This window comes from Peromyscus eremicus, chromosome 7 (assembly GCF_949786415.1).
Source record: "Peromyscus eremicus chromosome 7, PerEre_H2_v1, whole genome shotgun sequence".
NCBI lineage: Eukaryota > Metazoa > Chordata > Mammalia > Rodentia > Cricetidae > Peromyscus > Peromyscus eremicus.
The window spans coordinates 105,889,527-105,912,260 of NC_081422.1; the positions used below are offsets into that span (position 1 = coordinate 105,889,527).

General features: G+C 41.6%; 1 protein-coding gene across 17 annotated transcripts in view; it reads right to left on the bottom strand.

Moving 5' to 3' along the window:
* Arpp21 (cAMP regulated phosphoprotein 21) overlaps nt 1-22,734 on the bottom strand; it is a 121,130-nt gene that overhangs the window by 74,480 nt on the left and 23,916 nt on the right. For 4 of the 17 annotated variants that reach the window (XM_059267156.1, XM_059267152.1, XM_059267158.1 and 1 more), the window contains exons 8-10: nt 20,802-20,910; nt 12,379-12,416; nt 6,361-6,590 (exon numbers count right to left, since the gene is read on the bottom strand). In XM_059267156.1, the coding sequence (XP_059123139.1) occupies nt 6,361-6,590; nt 12,379-12,416; nt 20,802-20,910 (377 nt within the window). Of the gene's footprint in view, nt 1-1,802; nt 1,806-6,360; nt 6,591-10,587; nt 10,648-12,378; nt 12,417-18,530; nt 18,633-20,801; nt 20,911-22,734 lie in introns of all 17 variants that reach the window. The other 13 variants (XM_059267149.1, XM_059267143.1, XM_059267157.1 and 10 more) reach the window with 11 other exon arrangements.

Here is a 22,734-nt window from a genome sequence, read left to right on the forward strand (position 1 = left end):
GAATCGGGAGTTGAGGAGAAACAGCTACACCTGGATTCTAACATCTTTCCAAACTTCTGACTGGGAGCAACTTTCAACGTTAATTACTTCAAAGAAATAATCAGTTTCCATGATGGACCATAGCTTCAGATTGTGAGTCCAAATATTTGTTCACAGCCATGAGAAAATAAACTGATAGAAAATTAGCCACAAAGTCAGTGAGTGTTAGAAGCTCTTTAAGGTCAGCTTTATTGTTTGCTTGGGCCAGTTTGTGAGCCTTGGTCATCTGGAACAGGTACAGTGATAGTCTACACATCTGCACCACTGAAATACCTGACTAAAAATGAACATTCATAGGAATTATAAAAGCACAGGGTGAGAAGTGTTCCAAGGTTCAAATCATATTGAAATTGCTACTTGAAGACTTAAGAGTTTTAGGTTCCAAGAGTTTAAAATGTTTCTGGCTTTCTTTTTCCAGGGGCTTAAAGGAAGGAAGGGCAACTATTTAAACACTATGTTGGTGTGACAAGCACCGTGCTTAGCACTGTGAGTGGTCTAATTTCTACAGAAACCTGGTGCTCAAAATCAGAATGGGTCCCAGATTTGTCAGATACATTTTCCAGAGCCTGATTACTGTGTAGGAGTGATCTGAGTCCAACTGAGGCAACCTGACTTCCCATGTAATCTAAGCTCTAAGCCTGCAGGCCACACATCCAGTTCACCCGTGTTGCTCAAGTGGCAGCCAGGTAGTGTTGGGCCCTGACCAAGCTTGGCCAAGTTCCAGAAGATGCTAGATACAAAGGTAGTCCCAGAGGGGTGCGTAGCAGCTTCCAGGAAGCAGGAGAGGTAATAGACAGCAGGACAGCTGGAAGAGAAACTCGGTGTGCCCTCCCATCTAGAGAGATTTGGGAAGAAGAAAAGGGAAAACCACAAAGCAAAGCAAAATGCAGAACTAGGAAGTATGGGGCAGAAGGGTAAGCACAGGAGGAAGGGGCCTCAGCTCCAGTCTGCACTAACACACCCCAGCTTTCCAGGAAGTGCTTGTTGCTTCAACCTCAGAGCTCTCTGCTATAAATCCTCCAGACTGGCTGGGAGCAAGATGGGGGAGATGGCGTCGTTTCCCATACTTGACCAAGTTTCGGACAGACTTCTTTTTTTAATCTCATTTTCAGAGTGTTTCTGTGCCTTTAAGACATAAATCCCAGTTTCTTCCTACTTTATAACCCAGGCTGCCTTTCTTAGATGGGGGAGCCATTTTCACGAAACATTGCAAGTAAGTGAGGGGCTAGATCGGCAGGAACTGAAGGTTGGAATTTTACTCTACACAAAACAGGGAACATTTGGATGCTTTGAAATATTAGACTGACTTGAAGCTATTGTGCTTAAAAACCTGAAAAAGTAGAAGAAAAAGGAGGGGAGAAAGAAGAAGAAGGAAAAACATGAAAAGAAGGCAGAGGACAATGCAGAAGGAGAGGGAAGAAGGGAAAAACATGGAGAGGAGGCAGAGGACAATGCAGGAGAGAGAAGAAGGGAAAACATGGAGAGGAGGCAGAGGACAATGCAGAAGGAGGAAGAAGAAGTGATAGAGGAGGAAAATAAAGAAAAGAGAGTGGGCAGGAAGGAAGGAAGAAAAGGAGGAAGGAGGAGGAAGATTAACAAAGAAGAGGAGGAGAAATTGGAGGAGACAGACAGAATGAGGTGCTCTAGCTGCTCAATGAAGACAGACAGACAGATGGACACACACACACACACACACACACACACACACACACACACACACGAACATTTCCCCAGTGACCAACCTACAATATACAATGTAAAACTTCCTTTTAGTTCCATCAGGTTATTTTGTCCCCAGCTTTATTGACATATATTTTATGTACCATACAGTTCATCTTTTATAGTGGGGAATCTCATACATTTTAGTATATTGCTGAAGTGGTACAAACACTACTACTGTCCCATTTTAGAGCATTCTCATTACCCTAAAGGAAGTCAATAAATAGGTTTTAGTAGTCACTAGTCAATTCCAAATCCTTATCCTAACTCTACATACATAATGCCTGATCTAAAGCCTGCCTTTATAGGTTGTTTGTTTGGATATTTTTCATAAATACAATTGTAAAACATGTGTAGACATCTTCCTTGATGCAGTTAGAATAAGGCTCAAGGCACATACACACTGTATTATGCATCAAAACTTCATTTCTTTTCTTCATTCGGCTCTATTAAGGTCAGAGTGAAAAATAAAAACCGTAGAGTAGATATATGTATGTATGGCATACACTGTGAGGCTGGTTCTGATACACTGTGAAATGATTAAATGTAAATAATTAACATAAAATGTTAGTCATCAAGAAAGATGATATTCTCATACTTTAGCTGCAGGCCATGGAGAAGACAAACTGGAACTGAACTGGAGAGTCCCTTCCTGCTGTCCAGCTTTTTATAGGGTTGGAAGACACTATACAGGATGCTAACAGAGAGAAGATACTAAGTGTCCTACCCAGTTCTTCATTCTGTGCGCTGTACTACCAACACACCTGGCAAGATGTACCAACTGGTGTAACAATGGCATGACTACTATGAAGTAACCAACCACTTTGTGGTTGGATTTGAGATTCACTCCATGGGAGGAAATTACTTCTTGGTACTGCAGACATGGGCAAAAGCATGAATAAGTAAATAATAGTGTTCTAACTAATAGTGTTCTGTACCCCAAATTTCAAATCAAGGTGTAAGGGATGGTAGAACATTTCCTCAATTAGTACAAATTAATAATCACATCTCAGGGATGACCTCATCATAATGACCAACCTCCTCTCTATCATCATTGAGCACTTTCCTCGTCTCATCCCAAGCCACAAAAGTCTTGTTTCTTAGTTAATAACTCTAGAAAAATATTTCTAGATTGGGGGGGGGGGTCAGAGTTCATCAGAATTATCTAAAACTCCCAAAATTATTAGGAGAAAGAAAATACTCAGGCTGTTCCTTGGAGTAACCAAAATAAAGAAGAGGAGGTGGTAGAAAGAGGAGATACTTTGCATTTGAACTAGAAAATCAAAAGTAGGGCATTAAAATTAATATAAGAATATCAGAAACAATTCTTGGAGGTTGACATGGAGTCAGCAGCAAAAGTGAATGACATCCAGAAAATAAAGTCATGCAGACACTCCAATTATAAAAGTGAAAGGATGTCTTATGTCTATAGAGAGGTTATTTCAAAGTATAGATAGATGGCTGCACCAACTGTTACCTGGAAACTTGCTGAAAAGGCAAATTGCCGGGCTCCACTGGACACCTTGACACCTACTGATGCAAAAGCCTCGGAGGAGGCATGCTCTGTGATGTAACTAGTCTTTCTGTCTCGGATTATGCCGAAGCTGAGAACACCCATCGCTGTGGTGCTCAACAGTGGGGGAGAATGATGACAGAGGCAGAGCCAGGAGGAAGTGTGTGCCTAAGCTCAGCCATACTGCCAAGCCCAAGGGGACAACAAGGCTGCAGTACAAGGGCCATCACAAGAATGTACCCACGGTCAGTGTGACAGCAGCATCCTCAACCTCCATAGACTCGTGCTAGGCTTCTGGCAAAAAGCTCCAGCCTCCAGCGACCCCGGGTTTGCACTCAGTAACATGCTGTGTGCTGATGCAGGACTATGTCTCCAGCATGGAAAAAGTTTATCATCTAGAAAGAGCAGGAACCTATGCGAGGAGAAGAGCAACTTCAACGTCCCATTTTCAGGAAGCACATTCGGTCTCTGAAAGACCTTAAAAGTTTTCAGCTCTGCTACAACAATGAGAAAATAAATCGGAAACCTGTGCTGAAGCTGAGTGCTGTGGGATGTATGGCAAATGTGTTGCTGATTAATCAATAAAACACTGATTGGCCGTTGGCTAGGCAGGAAGTATAGGCGGGGCAAGGAGGAGAATAAAGCTGGGAAGTGGAAGGCTGAGTGAGAGAGACACTGCCAGCCGCCACGATGAGAAACAGCTTGTGAAGATGCCGGTAAGCCACGAGCCATGTGGCAAGGTATAGATTAAAGGAAATGGATTAATTTAAGCTATAAGAACAGTTAGCAAGAAGCCTGCCACGGCCATACAGTTTGTAACCAATTTAAGTCTCTGTGTTTACTTGGTCGGGTCTGAGGCTGTGGGACTGGCAGGTGAAAGAGATATATCCTGACTGTGGGCCAGGCAGGAAAACTTAAGCTACAGCTGATCACAGCCAAACTGGCAGGTTTACTTCATCAAACCATCCTGGGAAGTTTTAAGATCGTTTTGACATCCTCTCTTGATTTCCTTAAAAAAAAAAAAAAATCCCTTTCTCCTTTCCATGCCTGCACCTTGACAAGCTTTCGAAGGCAGACACTTAAACTGAAAGAAGAAAAAAAATGTCTGAAGCTCTTATAATCGCTAATGGTTCTCCAAAGAGTGTGGCGCTTTAACATCCTTGAAGTGTCTTAAATGCTTCCGAAGAGCTACGCTTTGGAAGTGACAGGGGTTTGGTTCGTGGAAAATGGTGATTAATTTTAAAATGGTAAGAGCTCTTTTGGGGTGCTGGAATTTTTAAGTGCACCATTTAAGGCACTTGCTTTCTGCTTCTTAAGAACTGAAACTGTTTAACCTTTTTTAGTTTACCAAAGTTCAAGTGCACCGCAGTGGTTTGTGTGGATTTCAGATGCTGTGATAGTGTGATAGGAGGGCAATTAATTAGAGTCGGAATCAAGAGCTTAACAGAGCTCTCAGGAAGAGGGCACCCACCCACCTGCGCTCTCCAAGGAACACCATGATATGTATATACTAAGAGCTCTGAATAAACGCTATTAATTTGCCTTCTATGTAGGAAAACATGAGATAATTTCTTAGGAGGAATTTGTCAACAACGTAATTACACTAAACTATCAGCATAAGGGACCCACATTTTATGCAAACTCCTTCTCAGCATGAACCTGGAAAAGCAGTCAGTGCAGAGCAGCGATGTCTAAGTCTCAACTGGGGTTCTCCATCCTCTGCCTAGATCTTCCACTCCTGGACCCCAGTCCTGACACCTAGGGCCTTTTGGAATCACAGTTCAAGTCCCAGTGACAGTTCAAGTGGCAGTGCTGTACTCCCCCTCCCCCAGCCTTGTGCCTGCACACATGTGCATGTACACGCATGTGTGTGCGAGACTGAGCATGCGCGCGCACACACACACACACACACACACACACACACACACACACACACACACAGGACCTCTTTTTCTGAGTGTAAGAGTCAGAAATCAGTATCTGTTATCATTCCTCAGGCACCATCCACCATCCTCTTGACACACAGTATCTCTGTGTCCTGGAGCTCACTAAGCAGGCTAGGCTGCCTGGCTACTGAGCCCCAGGGATCCACCTGTTTCTTCCTTCCCACTGCTGAGATTACCAGCACAGGCCACCAGTCCCACTTTTTACTGGATCTGAGAATCAAATTCCAGTTCTTATGCTTGCACAGTAAGCAATTCACAGATGAAGCCAGTCTTCCCAGCTGAGAGTCTGCTCTTCTGGAGTGAAACAACTTGTGATTGTACGCATTCTAAAGCTATGGTTCAAGTGAATTTCCTAGGTCACTCATCATCACTTCCAAAGCACTTTGCATGTTCCTTAAGTTGTCTATCTTAAAATATCACTGTTCCCCCAGAGGAAGAATAATGGAGAAATCATAAAGAAACAAAAAAATTACCTTCACTTCTCAGTGAAGTTTGGAAACACTAAACATTCCAGAGATTGGCCTTCCTCGTCTGCAAATTAGGGACACAAACATCCCATGGCCATAATAAATGTAAATGAGCACTGATTGGGCACTTGCAACATGCCAGTTACACAAATTGCTTTGCATATATTGAAGCTTTTTGTCTTCCTAATAACCATTAAATGTGGGGATGTTATCATTTATATATCTTGGAGGAGGAAATAGGTACATATAGTGTAAATAATAGCAGGTCCAGGATCAGAGGAACAATGTGTTAATACAGGAACTGAATCTATTACTATTATAATGACCTTACAAGGCAGTTGCAATGGGTATGTCATAGCATTACATTTAAAAACATTTTTGTTAAATAGTTGTCATCTGTATTTGCTAAGGTAATCACCTTTAAATAAGTAAACTGGGTTACAAGAACATCCTGTGATAACATGTGTTAAGCAGTAAGACGCTTAATGATGTGTTTAACATTTGTGGCTAGCTAGAAAGACACAGTAACCCACTTAAATACACCTCCTGATTCCTAGAATGGAATGGAATTCATCATCCTGCCACTAGTTAATTCAAAGTCAAGAGAAATGGAGAGCATATGGCCTGTGTAGAATCCAAGAAGCACCAGGGCAGGGACCCGTGTAGTAATACCTACCTGTTTTGGATAGTTTCCCAGCACTCCTGGTACTGGATGTGCTGTCGCCCCTGGTCAGCACCGTGATGCCCCCAAAACTTGCTGTCTTGGTCATGGTGGGCTTCAGATTGCGGTTGGAGCTGTCAGAATCTGTGCTGCTCCAGGCCCGCTGCTGGTCGGACCACCTGAGCTCAGTCTCTGAGCTGCTCTGTCGGCTCCCGGAAGTTCTTCCGGAACTGTCTCTGTTACCCCTGCACAGCCATCAGAGAGATTCATGGGGACAGAGTTACGCATCATGATGGGGTGGGTGGGCATAGGGGCCCTTAGTAGAGTTGTCTCCTATACTCTTCTCATTGACTCTTTAAACAGACCCCCCCCCCCACACCTTCAACAGTGTGACAAATACCTGAATGACATAAAGACACATAACATATGACACATGGCACACATTATACATGGGAAAACCAAACCTAGAGACACCATGATCCCTCTGCCAGTGAAGGAGACACAGTTGAGGACAAGTGCTATAAAATATAATTGTTAGCTTCTCTCTCTGAGAGGAAAGTGGGTATGCTGTCCTGACTCGAATCAATAATGAATTCATATTCAGAAGTAATTATCATCTTACATAATTCTAAAAATAATTCCCAGGAAAGAAGTTTTTTTTTCTTCTTTAGCATTAAGTAATTGGCCTTGGAGAAAAGCTATTTATTAATTCATTTTCTAACTTTATGTTCTGTGTGATATCTTTGTTCAGCAAGATTTTGACAAAAGAGCTGTCACAGAATTACCATATGAACACACACTAAGAATTTGCTTTGAGAGTTTGACCATAGAAGTCTAAGGAAACAACTTGTTATCCTTCTCGGGTAGAAAAGTTTATGAAAACCCCAGAGCTGACGCTACTTTGGCATGACGTTTTCCAAGGGCATCAGCGGAAATTTCAAATGCCTCTTGAAGTGAGAGCCCACATTCATTCAAAATGCAGCTAATATAATGAAAGCTAACCAACAGCTAAAGCTGAATTTCGAGGACTCCAGAGTTTCTTCAAGGAATATGCAAATTGGCACTTGTTTTGTGAGGAAATTTGTAGTTTCATTGGTTCCCAATCTCCTTAAGGAATACCTTTGTGTGTGTTTACAAAGCTTTTGCTGTTTTTTTCCCCCGTGGAAATAAGGCATCATTAAAGTACCCTGGAATTCTCCTGGGCTATAAATGAGTGAAGGGGACATTAGTCACAGATAATAAGTGTAATTGTAACCTCACATCAGTATGGGATGTGATGCAATCAATGCTTGAATCAAATCTCAATCCCCAGTCAGAAGCTCTGTTTAAAAACAGCCCTTTTAAGCCAACGATGTCCTGTGGAGCCACCAGCAGTGTGTGTAGATATCTGATAGAAATACTCTGGCCAATGAGCAGAAGCAGCACCCAAGTTTTAGCTCCTGTTTCAACGTATGAAACTTTGGTTTGTGTCTGGGAAGATTAAGAAGGGAAATGGATTTGAGAATTAGTCAGGGCAAATAGAAGCTTTGAGAAGCAAGGGAGGGGTTGAATATAGAAATCAGAGAATAAAAAGCATTTTCATGAGGCATGGGGGATGTAAATACCCCTCATCAATGTTTTCTTCCAATGTCTATTGTCAGAGTCTTGGGATAGTTGGTTTCAGAAGTGACAGGCACCAAAGAGGAGACATGATATATAAAGGAAGTTGCTCACCAATGGCCAGGTGCCTTTAATTTACACACTCTTAGAAATGTAAGAAAGCTATTAGAGCGGTTGGACAGAAATTGGTTCTCCAGTCCAGTTTGTTTTTCAAAAATCCAAGTTCAACTATTCTTTTCTTGTATAATTCTGATTATGTTGACACATCTTTGACAAAGTACAGCCAAACCATTCCTTAACAACTGTGAATGAACCAGGAATGAGACAATAACCTCTTCTGTAGATGATCTGGGAGATTCATTATAGGGAAACATTGACTTGAAACTCTGGGGTGCTCCTGATCCTCAACATGCTGAATGAGGCAGAAAGAAACCCTCCAGATGGGGGCGATCATTTGTTCCATCACTGACCCTTCTATTTGTGACGTCTGCACCTCCATGGCAGCAATGTAGACTTGCAAGAGTGTCAGTGTGGCTGAGAGTGTCTTCTCAAAGGAGGAGACCTCCATTTTTCCTGGATTGTAGTTGACACCCTTTGGCATGGTAAAGCTGTTTCTAGCAACTCTATGAGCTCACCAGAGTTGAACTGCATCCCCTCATTCACAAAGTGACCTAAGATACTCTTCTATGATAGCTGCTCAACTCATCATCCTAAGCCAGGATCTACACATTTTTTAGAGGGGGGAATTTAAGTTTCTGCTTTCAGGAGATCCCATAAATAGAACTCAAATTAAGATGCATAATTTTTTATGGTTTTTAGATATGTACAAGTAAAATATAACTCTTATTTTTTCTATCTATTGGCTATTTATCCCAATAATAGTAACCTGGGTTCTAAAATGAATTCTAAGTCTACTTGGAATCATAAACATTACAGAAGAGCACTTACTCAAATTCTTTCCCACTTTTTAAAGTTCAGCTTGGTCTTTTCTAATCAACCTCTAGGAAAATAATGGCCACTGGAGCTGGTCCTTTTGTAGATAACTAGTGTTCTATTCCACAATAGTCATAAAGCAGATATACATTTTATATTCTGTTTCTCTGATTATTGATAATTGCTTATATTTTCCTTCATTTGTGAAAATTATGTTTTTATTTTCTCCAAATGAGGGGTATTATGTACTCAGAATCACCTTTACAAGGCTCTATGTGCCCTGAGTTTCTTGAACTTAGTGACTGGGGTAAGTGATGGGTTCCATATTGCAGTTGCTTCCCTGGTTATTCCACAGCTCTGCTACAAGGTAACTTGGGAGTTGTGTCAAAGGAATCGGCTTTTAAAAGGTTTGTGTCTAAGCTGTATTGCAAAGTGTGTGAGCTCAGGGTCTGGGCTTCCAATGGAAAAATTCAAGGTCATTCTCTTAAACATTTAAAAGTGCAAAGGGGGAGTATCTAATGATGTGCAAGGAACTTGCTAGAGCAGTGTTCAGCCTAGGAAAGTTAGAACTGAGAAAACAAGGTCCCACTTCTCTTTTTCCACTAATGCCTGATGGAACAAGAAACCTCCACTAATGATGAAGACCTCAGTTCAAACTCCTAACAAAAGGCTTAGCAGAAGCACACAGTTAGTCCACTTTTCTTCTTTTTTGAAATTGGTAAGAGTTTGTTTGGTGTTTTAGCTTTTTTCTAACAGAGTTGACCCCTGTATTTAGAAGTGTATCCGTACATACACAATAGATACTGACTATTTGAAATATTTTATTATAGTTGGTATGTGTGCATGTACTAAGTCATGTGTGTGTGTGTGTGTGTGTGCATGTGTGCGTGCGTGCGTGCGTGCGTGCGTGTGTGTGTGTGTGTGTGTGTGTGCATGTACCAAGTTCTGTGTGTGTAACTCAGAAGACAACATACAGGAGTAAGTTCCCTCTTTCTACCATGTGGGTCCTGGGGATTGAACTCAGGTAATCATGCTTAGTAGTAAGCACCTTTATTCCCTAAGTCATCTTGCAGGACCAGATAATGAATGTTTTTAATAACACTGTTTACGGTTGGCCTTAGAAAGCATGTCAGGAAGACATTTAAGGCAGTGGTGAAAAAGGGGATAGCTGGTCTGCTCGCACAGAGGTGTCAGCCTAACATAGAACACACATAAAAAATAATAATTAATTCCTTCCCCTCATTCCACAGATCTTGGTTTAAATAGTCTATTATAATTGAAAGAAACTTCATAATTTCCTTTTAGAAATTAAGTAGAAGCTTAAGATAATGTTTGAAAACCACCAGCCACTCTAGTAGAGTGATCATCAATTTAGTTTCTGGTATTGGGAATGTACATATATTTGTAGCCTTTCAGAGAAATTTTAACTCTGCTTAATTTCTCAAAGTGGGTTTGAAAGAGTTCAACCAGTTTAAACAGAGAATCATCCACGTGGAGATACTTCTGAGAAGAACCCATAAGGAAGATACACAGAGTTATGGCTTCCCAGTGCTACTTCTCACCCTGTCTAGTTGTGCATCAAACGCTACAAGAAGAGAACTGAACAAATTTTATTCCATGAACAGAAATATTGCATACTAACACTTATATTTCACACGGATTCTGCCACATCATCTGATAACACAGTTTACAAAAGGAAACCATACCAACCGAAAGAGTTGTCTTTTCTTATAGGTCTCATTGCATATGTGAACGCCTTCTTGGAGCCTACTGGGAATGAAAAACATGATATTTATGACACAAAGCCTAAAGGTATGCAATGCCCTGTGCGGAATGGGTGTGCACTTCACTGCAGCACACTTTACTTGTAAATCAATCCCACAAATTAGGATTCATCTGTGTGATGTTCAAGTTTGTATGAATGAATTCATGGCAGCATGTAAGGCTGTCACCCGTATCCTATGCTAGATAGAGGGGTAAGGGAGAAATGTGGAAACAGAAAAGGGGATACGAGAGCCTGGTAGACCCAGGATAGAAATGTATTAGACACATTTGTTGAAATTTTCCTTAAGATAACTATAAAATTATTTGTTAATCATTTGGATTCATGGAAAATACAAATATTCCAGAAGTAAGTGTCCAATATACAATTTATTTTTTCCTGAAGGGACATTCAATTTGCTATTTCCTTCTTGGACTATCAGGACATGTTCATATAGGCAATGGACATATATGACCAGTTATTAGAATGTTGACTATGATCCAACTAGAGTATCTAGGGCATTTAAGAATCTGTGACTAGGATTAGGGAATATTGTAGGGGAATGATCGGTTAGATGACTTAGAAATATGTTTCCAGGGAAGTATACTGTCTATACTCAATGTCTCTGGTATGGATGTAAAATTTTGAAATGCTTTAGGTGATCACCAAGATAACCAAATTATGGACTCTCAGTTTTACTAAAAACGGGAAATAGGTGGCTCAAAATGTTTTAATTTAGAAGGAACGTATTTTACCTTTTTTCCACCTGAAAGATGTGATTCTCTCAACATTGCCAACTGCTAATACAGTGACTTTTTTCTTTTAGTTATTAGTTATCTCTAATGTCAGGTTTAAATTCTGAATACTAGCATTTAATCAGCTTCGATTTTAATCAGTCTTATAGGGACACCCATTATGCTGAGACCTGAAATCAAATTAACAGCTGCTTTATTTAGGAATCCTGTGTTTCTAAATCAAGTTCAGATTTTGATTAATGTTAAACGTGGTTAGTAAGCTCATGTCACTTACTTCATTTGTCTGGACTCCACAAAATTGAATCATGGGGACATTTTAATAGCTGTGACAGTTTTAAAATGTTTCAGAGCGGTACGTTCTAAAAGGTTACATTTAAAATGTTTGCCCTTGACCCCAAGACACTCTATAAACTCCATAACACTCTATTTATCAAGCACCTCCCCGGCTAAGGCTTAAGCAAGCCTGACCGATAAACGTGAAAGTGCTTTAGATTAACTTTTCACATCAGCCCTTTCAGGGAGACAGGGAGATTTTTATAATTTGAAATTTAAAATCATAGTAATCTGTTTCTTTCTTTCTTTTTTTTCATAGCTATTTAAGGTGATAAGACATACGAAATGGCTGAACACACTTTCAGCAGCCTGGCCAGTAAGCTAGAGGAGCTGAATGCCCACATGGTCTCCGCTCTTATCTCGTTTCAAGGCTGCAGGGATTACATCTTCGGGAGAGCCGGAAACAGAGACTTTGATGGAAAACGCTTCTGCCTCTGTCTGGAAGTAACTGAGAAAACTTCTTCCCCATAATCAAACTGTTTTTAAACATATCAAGTAACATATACATGTGTGTATACATAGATATATGCATGTTCTCATACATATATTCAAGTATACACTTATATATGCAATACATATGAACATGAGAATGTATAGGACACATGACAAACCATTCCTCTAAAGACACAAGAAACATAAATTTCATTTTACCTGTTGTCCAAAAATAGGCTTTCCTGGGAGCAAACTGACTGAAAAATAAAAATAAAAAAAGGCACCATGTCAGATGTGCTGGATTGGCCGAACTCTCTCAAATCCTTGCCTGATTTTAAAACTACTTTCCCTTCCTAGGGGAAAAAGAGTAAGAAAATTATGTACAAAAGATGAGTATTTTAAAGGGAGAAAAATAGGTTAGTGTTGTTGGCAGAGTAACCAGCTCTCAGCAGCACAGGGTATTTTCCCATCAGGAACTCTTCAAGAATGAACAGATTAAGTTCCAGGTCAGGATCAAGGTCAAAAGAGAAATGTGAGTGAAACAGCTGGAGAGACAGGAGACTGCTGAGTCCTGAGCAGCCATGCAGCATCATATACCAGTCAAGGGCACAGGTTCAAATCAAGACAGGAGAAGCAGATTCAACATGACCCTCCTAGGGATGACAGAGCTGTGAAACCAAATCCTGAAATCCCTGTCTCAGTGCAATACATCCTCATGGAAGAGAGAGACTACAAGTCTCTCAAAATTGAAAAAATGTCATCAGTTATTCTTCTGAGTTAGAGGGAAGGAGCAGAACAGAAGACAAACATTGGCCAATAGAAACTAACTTAAAAAATGCTATCCAGTGTTTGTTTCTTTCTCTGGTTTTTCACAGAGAAAGTCAACAGCTTTCTTGTTTTACTTCCTTTACTGACCCAACTTTAGGGAAGATAAAGTTCTACCATCTTTATCTGCTGAGAAAAGATGAATCGGGTTAAATTTAAACAAAGAAGAGAAGTCTACATAGAGTAGGGACGTGCTCATGTAACAGCACACTGTGCCTGGGAAATAATTCAGAACTGTATTCAGTGTTAGGTGTTTATCTGTTTATGCACCATTTTCTGTGTGTAAAATGAATAAGTGACCTAGAGAAGGGATAAATAGGAACCTAAGAGATCCGTTGCACTACAGAAATAGCAATGACTCTTTGGCAACTCTTCATGCATGTGTGCACATATTCATGTATGTCTGTGCACGTAAGTATGTGCATTTGTGGAAGCCAGAGGACAAGTTCAGGCATTGTTCCTCAGGGGCTGTCTATGTTGTATTCTCTTGGCTTGTTGCTTAAAAACTATTGTGTGTGTGTGTGTGTGTGTGTGTGTGTGTGTGTGTGTGTGTGTGTGAATTTTCGAGTCTGTGTGCATGCCAATGTGCACACGTAGGGTTCAGAAGACAACTAGCAGGAGTCATTTCTTTCCTTTCTTCAGGTGTGTATTTGGGCCTTGAACTCAGGTTGTCAGACTTGGTGACAAGTGCCTGTACCTGGGAGCCATCTCACAGATCTCCACCTTGCCTTTTTGAAATAGGGTCTCTCATTGACCTAGAACTCACCAAGAAGTCTAGGTTAGTTGGCCAGAGACCCTTGGATCCACCTGTTTCTGCCTCCCCAGGGGGGTTATAAACATGTGATATTATGTCCCACAGTTTCTTGGTTGAGTTTGGGTGGTCAAACTCATGCCCCTATGCTTTGCCCACTGAACCATCTCCCCAGTCCCTGTCAGCAATTCTTCAAATTAAACTTGCAGTTCATGAAGCCAGCACTCAGAGAGGCAAGCCAGATATTGTTTTCCACTTTCATTCTGACAGTGAAACCACTTTCTTCCACTAAGCCAAAGGTTATGTTTAGACATGATGTCTCCTCAATAGTTGGGAAGAAGTCAGTGGGCTTTGTAATGTTACCACCGGGCCCTGGAATTGGAGAATCAATCTATTTGAGGAAATTGATCAAAGACAGTCTGACATCTTCAGACTTTTTAACCACAAAGTATTTGGGGAGGAGAAATTCAACAACTTCAGTTCTTTGAGTGAAAAAGCAAGACACCAACAAGTCAAAGATACTTGTCCCCAAAAACGTCCTTCAGGAGTCTGCACCTGAGTGTTTAGAAAGATCCTCAAAAGCAGCCTCCCCAGGCTCCCCACATTCTCACAAGTGAGACAGCTATGGGCTGTGACTCAGTGGCTGGTGGAAATAAACTTTGGAAAAGGGAGTATTAATAACTTGCACATTTAATGGCGGAGAAAGATGAAAGTGTCACAGTAATTAAGTACAACATTTAAAGCTGTCACTTATGTGCATACCTGAATATTTAAAAGACTCTTTTTTTTTCAAAGAAGAAAATGCTTTTGCTTAATGGATTAGGGTTCTCCCCCACATCCCACCCCCACTGTGCTCACAGCCTGTGCCCTCTCTGCAGCTCTCAGAGGACAGACCCCACACTTGCTGGAGGGTCCAGCAGGAGCCTTCTGGGAGCCCTATCAACATACCAATGTCTTCAGCAAAATTCCTTCCAGGCAAGACAGGCCTTTCTCAAATACCCTGCTTTGTTAACCAGTCTTCCCAAGGTTAGTAACATCAGATGGAAAGGACCAGAAAAATGAGATTAAATTCTCACCAAAGAAATCATTATATCTTCAAATATTACTGACAATAGAGATACATTGCTTTATTATTCTAGAGCTAAATTTGTCTGCACACTTACAACTATCCGACTCTCAGGTAGCAGTCTTATCTCAAGATACCAAGCTTTGGAAACCGTATTTGAAATTGTTTCTGGTAACATGCCTATTTTGTTCATGTGGCTGCATAAAAAAACACACACAGACACACATGCACACTGCTTCTCAAACACTCACACTCACATCTGAGACACCAAGACACTTCCTCAAAACACTCGAGAACATTTCTAATTTTAAAATAAACCTGAGTTTTGCTAAAGTGTAAATAAGATGTCTGAATTCTCTATTGTTAGCTCCGGAAAATGTATACACATATTCGATATTTGAGTAGCCACTATTTAAGTAATAATTGCTGAGCAAAACTTGTTTGCTCATTCTGCTTTTTTTTAATTATAAGAAAATAAAATCAAAGAATAGTTGGAATAAAGATTAGACTTCTAAAACACAGGGTCCTTATGCTGGATCCTTTGTATTGGTTTAATAGTTGGCTTAATGAAAAGTAACTATTATTTTGTGAAAAATGATCTTTTCGTTATGAAAAACGATCAACAGTCTGAGTGTAATAATGATCAGTCAGCTAGAGAACTGCAAGTACATAGAAGAGTGTCCCATGAAGTGGGCTGTCAATGTGTGAGTGGTGAGGAAGATGTGTTAAGGTATATATGTGTTCAAGAAAGTTCGTCTGGCCATGTTCCATCCTTGAAATCTTGAGTTGATAGATGCTGTGACAGCATCTTGTGACTACTGAGTCACCTCTTCTTCCTTGTTAACACTCACAGTCTTCCCACATTGACCTGAGGTTGGCCTGTGTATCCGACAGTATGCAGTGGGAGGGGAAACGGTCACCTCCACGATGACATCGTAAGAGACTGTTGCTTCCGTTTGCCTCATGACTCACATTCTCTTGGGGAAGTGAATTGCCATTTTTGGAGACATGCAGCAGTCTCCAGGGAAGCTCATCTCGAAGAAAATGACCAACTATAGACTGGTCCCAGGGAACAGGGTGGCCTGCCAGTCACCACATGAGTAGATCTGGAAGCAGCTGGCAGTTACTCAGTCAAACCTTCAGCTAGGAGCTGAAGGGAGACCTCTGTTACAGATTAGGCATTACAACCACCTGCCGAGCTGCACCTGATGCCTGACCCAGAGAGACAGTGAGGTCCTAAGTAGTTATTGTTTGCTTTATGCTGCTAAATTTGGGATTAACTTGTCCTATTCAGTAAGGAGGTAACCACAGAGTGCCAGAGACAGGAGTATCTCTGTGAGCTAAAGGAATGACAGTGGGCATAAGTTTTCCCCTTTTAGGCTTTGAAGGATCAAGAGAACTTATAGAAAGGTATTAAACAATGGGAAGATTTTTTCCCCCTTAGAAACACAAACAACATCATTTTACTAATGATATTAAGGGTGTCACTCAATTGTGTAGTATCTGTGAGTGTATTTTGACTGAAGGACACTCATTTTAAGACCCTGCCCTGCATTATCAGGTTGCAGGTAGTGCCAGAAACAGACTGGCAAATGATGTGGGTCAAGGGTTAGTGAGGTACCGGCAGTAGCTTTGCACTGAAGCTCTGTTGTACTTAGATCTACTTTTTAGTTGAAAAGAGTGTTATCCATCCCTGTGGCCAGTGAAGCTTAATGTGGCCAAGAGTGCCTCAAATATTTTTCCTGGTCCCTCTCTCCCCAATGAAAGAAAGCCATGTAGGCCCCTTTTCCCTGTGGCCATCTTCCTGGCCAACTATTAAGAGGAGTTAAAAATCATGGTTCCATTCTTATTCCAGACAGGCATCTGAGATAATGTTTCCTGGCACCTAGCTCCAACAATGGAGCATAACTTTATTAAGATAATAACAAAAACAAGGTTGTTTATGCCATGTCTGTATGATGGACATTTGCTTCTCAATATATTGACACATTCTCAAAACCCTTGACTTGTCAGAACCAGAGCGTGAGGGAAAACTGCTTGTATATAGGTAAGACACGTAAAAGAGGAGGGAGTTAAAGACTAAAAGTCAAACGAACACTCTGGAGAACTTGTCTCTATGAAGGTCTTCAGAAGCAGATAGGCTGCCTCCCAGCTCACTACATTCTCTTGCCCTCTCATGACAAGGGCAAAACTTTCCTTCATTTTATTTTCTCTTCCAGTGACAATACGTCTCGTGGTACATTCTGACCATAACAAGGGTGTGAGAAGGCCGCACATAGTTTCTAGACTTGCACCCACACCTCCAGCTATGCTAACCTTCACTTTCCTCTCTCATGCTCTCTTAATTTAAGAGGTCTGGGCCAGAGTATGCAATCATTCAATTTCTATTTCGGTGTGTTCAAGAAGAGTAGGGATATAAGGGTGAAACCTAAATGGCAGACGTTGCCTCTTCTACGACTTCAAGCTACAGAATTACCACGAGTGGGGGTTGCTGACACTTGCCCTGGCTTGAAGCAGTCTCCCCAAAACTGAAGAGCAAAGTCCAAGTGTCCTGCTGGCTTGGTGTGTCCTCCAGCAACAAGGCACAGCGGCAGAGATTCGGCCTGGCTGAGCATGCTGGAAGTGTTGACCACAGAGGACCACACTGGAGCATCCTCTACAGCCTGCAGAGATCCGGCTCCCTAACACCCGAGGAAGCTCCCAAGAATAGAAAGAAATAGAATAGAAAGCTGTGGCAGTTTCTCAGTGTTTTAACTTGTTTGCATTAAAATCCAGTTTTTAATTTTTATATTTTAATTTTTATCTAACTAAATTGTACTTGATCTTGAACATAATGGGTAAAAACAATTTTTTTAAATCTCAACCACATTTTCTTCGTTTTGTTTTGAATTAAAAGACGTTGTTTTGTGATTGTTGTGATTATTCCCTTGACAAATTGTTCATAGATTTGATTTGATCTGAAATCAAGAGGGGGAGTGAACATTATCATCTAGCTCTTGCATAATGAAGTGTACATATTTGCCAAGAATTCAGAAGATACTCTGTATATGCTCACAAGCACACACACAGGCATCTGTGCAAGCAAGCCTGTGTGGTATTTGCACATGTGTGCCTGAGTCCTTGTGAGGAGACCAGAGATGCACACAGATACTTTCTTCCATTGCTCTCTACCATTGCTGTTTGTAGTCAGAGTCTCTCCATGAACCAGGAGCTTACAAATTAACTTGACTGGTTGGCCACTGAGCTCTCAGGATTGACCTGTTGCTGCCTCCCTAGTGCTTGTGGTACAGAAGTCTGCCCCATGCCTGCCTTTAACAGGGGTGCTGGGGATCCAAACTAAGGTTCTCTCATGTTTGCACAGTGAGCATTATACTCACTGAGCCATATCTGTGTCCCTAATGTTGATTTTTTTTTTAATTCACTAGTAGGTGATCTGTTGTCTACTATGGATGTAAAGGAATTTCAGAAACTGACAACCCTTTCTCCATTGACTGTCTCTTTCAGTGACCCAAATCCCATCTCTATCCCGGGAGCACACGCAGACTCTTGGCCTGTTTCCACCACATCCCTGAACCAGGTTCTTTCCCAGAAATGTTGGTGTTTTCTGCTTTGTGACTCTCTCCTTGGTCCCAGCCTCTGTACTCCCTGACAGCTTCCTGTCTGAGAAAGGAGGGGCCTTTCTGCTAATGGAAGGACCGTACTCAAGAGGCAATTAAAACAACTACTCACATCATGTGCAAATATTCTCTCCCTCACTCTCTGATATTCCTCTTCTCTCTCTTCAATTGATTTACTTCGTCTGTCATCTCTAAATGGATGCATTCTGTTTTGCTGAACAGAGAAAAGAAATCAGGAGGGTTATCCATGTTGAGCTGTTAAGCAATTGTCAACTGAGAATAATAAATGCTCATTTAGATAACTGGAGCCTGACAAGCCCCACTCCCTCTGCTCCCTGAGGAGGCTAGGCCATGGGATATGAACTAACATATGCATGTGTTTGTGTGAGTGTGTGTGTGTGTGTGTGTGTGTGTGTGTGTGTGTGGTGTGTATTTGTATGCCTGTGTGTATCTGTGTATGATATGTGTGTGTGTATGCATGTGTGTGGTGTTTATATGTGTATGTATCTGTGTATGTGATGTGTGTATGGTGTGTATATGTGTGAATGTATCTGTGTGTGTGACCTGTGTGCATGTGTGTATGCATGTATGTGTGATGTGTGTATGTGTGTGTCTGTGTGTGTGGTTGTATGTATGTATGCATATATGTCTGTGTGTGTATGTAATATCTGTGTGTGACGTGTTGACATAAGAAGGATGTGCTACTCCTGGTTAATCCTCTATGAAGGAAAGCAGAATGAATATTATAAAAATGAGCAGCCTTGCATATGCCTTGAGAATTGGTCCAGAGATGGGACAGCCAGGAATAGTCCTTTTTCCCTTTGCTGTATGTATCTGACCACAACAGGAGGCAAATGGTTGATGGAAAGAGTGAAGAGTGAGTTCAGGGGGCCTGAGGGATGAAGTGGCTGTGAATATTTGGAATCTCAAGAAAGAACAAGAAAACAGAGAAAGTGGGAATCTGAAATGAACCTGTGGCTAGTCTCTGGCTCCTAAGGTTTCTTTGTTCACTCTGTGGCTGACCTGTGAACTGCCTGGGGAACATAAGCTTGGCCTAGAAAACCTGTTTGTTGATCATGGTCAATGCCAGTGCAAAGAAGGCTAAAATAACAATCCAAAGGACCCAGCATGAGAACTGCGAGTCCTCACCCTCTCTGACCCACTCCCTGCATCTCAGCTGCCCTCCCACCTATTTGCCACTCTGGACAAAGTACTCTCTGCACTAAGTGCATTCATCCATGCATTCATCAGACACCCACAGAGTATACAACACAGGCATGTTTCGGAGTCAACAAGAGCCCCGGTGCAGCTCAGGGCCGGGGGCAGCAGTGGTGGGAGACAAGGAGGTACAAATGAGGAATAGACTTTTTATATATCTATTTTTTAAAAACTCACATTCAGAGATGCACACGCCGGCTCAGGGTGACTCACTTTGAGTAATTAATATGAGATCTTGAGTAAGATACATATTGTCTTACCTTTATGAATTTTAAAGCAAAGGCATGTTTCAAAAATATCTATTTGGATTGTCAGACACCAAGTACAATTGTCAGGGCACTCTCCTGACTTTCTGATGTTCTTATTGTCATTATTATTGTTTTCTTTTTTGATTCTGTCATTTACTTAGTCGTCTTGCTTGTAACCTCCCTCCTTCCTACCCACGCAGAGGAGAGATCCAGTAAGGTCTCTTTACCTTTGCTCAAGGACCATGATTAGGGCTCTTGATAGATAGAATGACATAGTGTTTTGTCACAGGCAAAATACACAGGGATCAATTTTTGCTACACTTCATGCAAACGAGCAAACACGTTACATAGACCATAAAACGCGGGAAGAAGGGTGGGAGACTAGAACGTAAACTCGATGATGCTTTTCTGTGAAGACTTATTTTTAGGATAGTTGCAAAATCCTCCTGTCCTCACCATAACAAGGTATGTTCTTTACAGCTACAGCGGTGGCTCATCCGTCCTCATTGATAATCCAGCTCAAATTGTGCACAACGGAAGGACAGAGCTGTAGGGAGTGGAGCGACTGGCAGAGTTACACAGACATCTGGAAATGCAGCTGACAAGCTTATCCCCACAGCTCGGAGCTTGCGGCATCCCAACCCCCACCACAACATGCAGCAAAGACTGCGCCAAGCACCACCCATGCAGCCCAACACAGAGCTTCTGCTAAGCAACTGGGGCAACACCATGTGGCTACCCACTGAATGCCAGAAGGGGAGGCAATGGAGGCCAAGGGGTTGGAGAGAGGGCAGCAGTTGTCAGAGGCAGAGGGGAGGGCTGGGAAGCAGGAGGGGACCACAGAGGGACAACAAGAACATCAATCAGCCCACCTTCAAAAACAACAATGTCAGCCACTCTCAAACTTGAGAACCAACCTGATTGTCTTCTTTATCAATACTAGAGTTATCTCGCTTCAAGATAAACCGCTTCTGGGATTCTTCACTTTTTTCATCTTTTAAATGTTCACAAAACCTTTGCTCTGGTCTGCCAGCAAAGTAAAACATATCAATAAAAAAGTATTTTTTCCCATCTGATTAAACTTAGTTCTTAGTGTGTTTTCCCCCACAGTGGCATTTAACTTAAAAGAAAGAGAGGGAAGGAGAGAGAGAACAGGGGTTTATACTTGATTGTGAAATTGGAATTGCTGGCAATATACAGGTAGGTCATAACATGTCACTTTACATGTGGGTTACAATACCTTTTGTTATTTCCAATTCAGAACCTTGCTTGCTGCATGCCCATCACCAGGGATGAACTTACAGAAACAGTAAAGCTCCCAACACATGCAGCGCTTTGATGCTTTTCTTAGTTGTTTTGACCTTTGGTAGTTCTCCAACACATAGAATTTCCCCATGCATACCCTCAAGCAAATATGCAGTTATTTTTAGTGCTCCTATTTTCTGGTATTGGGGATTGAATCTAGAGACTCTAGCAGGGTCTCTAACTCTGAGCTGCATCCCCCGCCTTCTTTTTCCTTTTCGTTTTGAGACCTGATCTCACTGAGTTGCATAGATTGGTCTTGAACTCACTTTGTAGCTCAAGTTGGTCTTGAGCCAGTGGCCTCCTGCCTCAGTCTCCTAAGTGGGTAGGATTACAGGTTGTGCCACCAGGCCCAGCTAACTACACAGACTTAAAACATAGCATCTGTCCTCTCACTCACTTCTGGCCACTGCTCTTAGCACACACTGAGAATCTTTGGGGTCCACTCTGAGAGTTTTGTTTACAGCTGTTCATCTCCCGATAATGAATGCTCTGAAATTTGGCTTCTTTAGCCCCTGACCTTCTGGTCCATGTTTTCTAGATCAGGTCAGTAATTAAGAAAGCTGGTGACATTTTGTTTAAACAACTTATTTGTGATTAGTGTGCAGAGAAGGCTCTAAGTAGTTGCATACTACTGACTGGTCAATTGATTTTGCCAAATCTCTTAATTATTATGGGTTAATTCCCCATGATTGGCACTTCACACACACTACACCCAACAATTGAGTTGAGGCTTGGGGGTCATCACAGAGGACATACTGAAGTGTTTGTCTCTGGGTTGAGAACAGCTGTCTCATGACTTCTGGAGTTCCTGCCTCTGCTGGGTTCCTAGTATCACAGAGGAAGCCACTTTATAGTGACTACGTTCTAAAATGGGTGACCAGCAATTAAGAAAATCTCTCCTCACAAACAGCACTTTGGTGACAAAAGGAATTAAGTGTCTAATTCAAGTCAGAATGAGAAGCACCTTCTCCTTGATGCTAGTCCATACATTAGGACAGCAGTGATAAGCAGGCAAGGGGAGAAAAGCTCAGCTTGTGCCAACTACAGTGCAGAAGATTTATGAAATGATGCCATCCTTATGTCCCATTGTGTTGATAAAAGTGGAGTGCAGAAGGAGATGGCCTTTTTAAGATGAGGAAAGCATCCCTCAGTGATTATTTTGATTCCATAACTATAGATTTGTCCATGAAACCACAGTCATTGAACTGTGTGGTTACATCCCAATGGACATGGTGGTGTAGTCCCTCTGACTATACAGTGCACAAGGGGCTGGAGGTGAGTTCTGGGGCGGTGGGGAGGTCTCACCCCTCAACTTAAAGAACCAAGGAGCCTCATCTTGACGATCAATGCAAACATTTTCCACCAAACTTAAAATATAATAAAATATAACAAATGATCCGGAAGTGGAAATGGGACAGTAGGAATGAACAAAGCTGATATAAGGTAGTCAATGAATGCATGGCAGTGAAGTCTTATGATGGCAACATGTTCAGTTACAGTTTGGGGTAAATGACAACTTCCCCAAATGATTTACTGTCCTGGCAT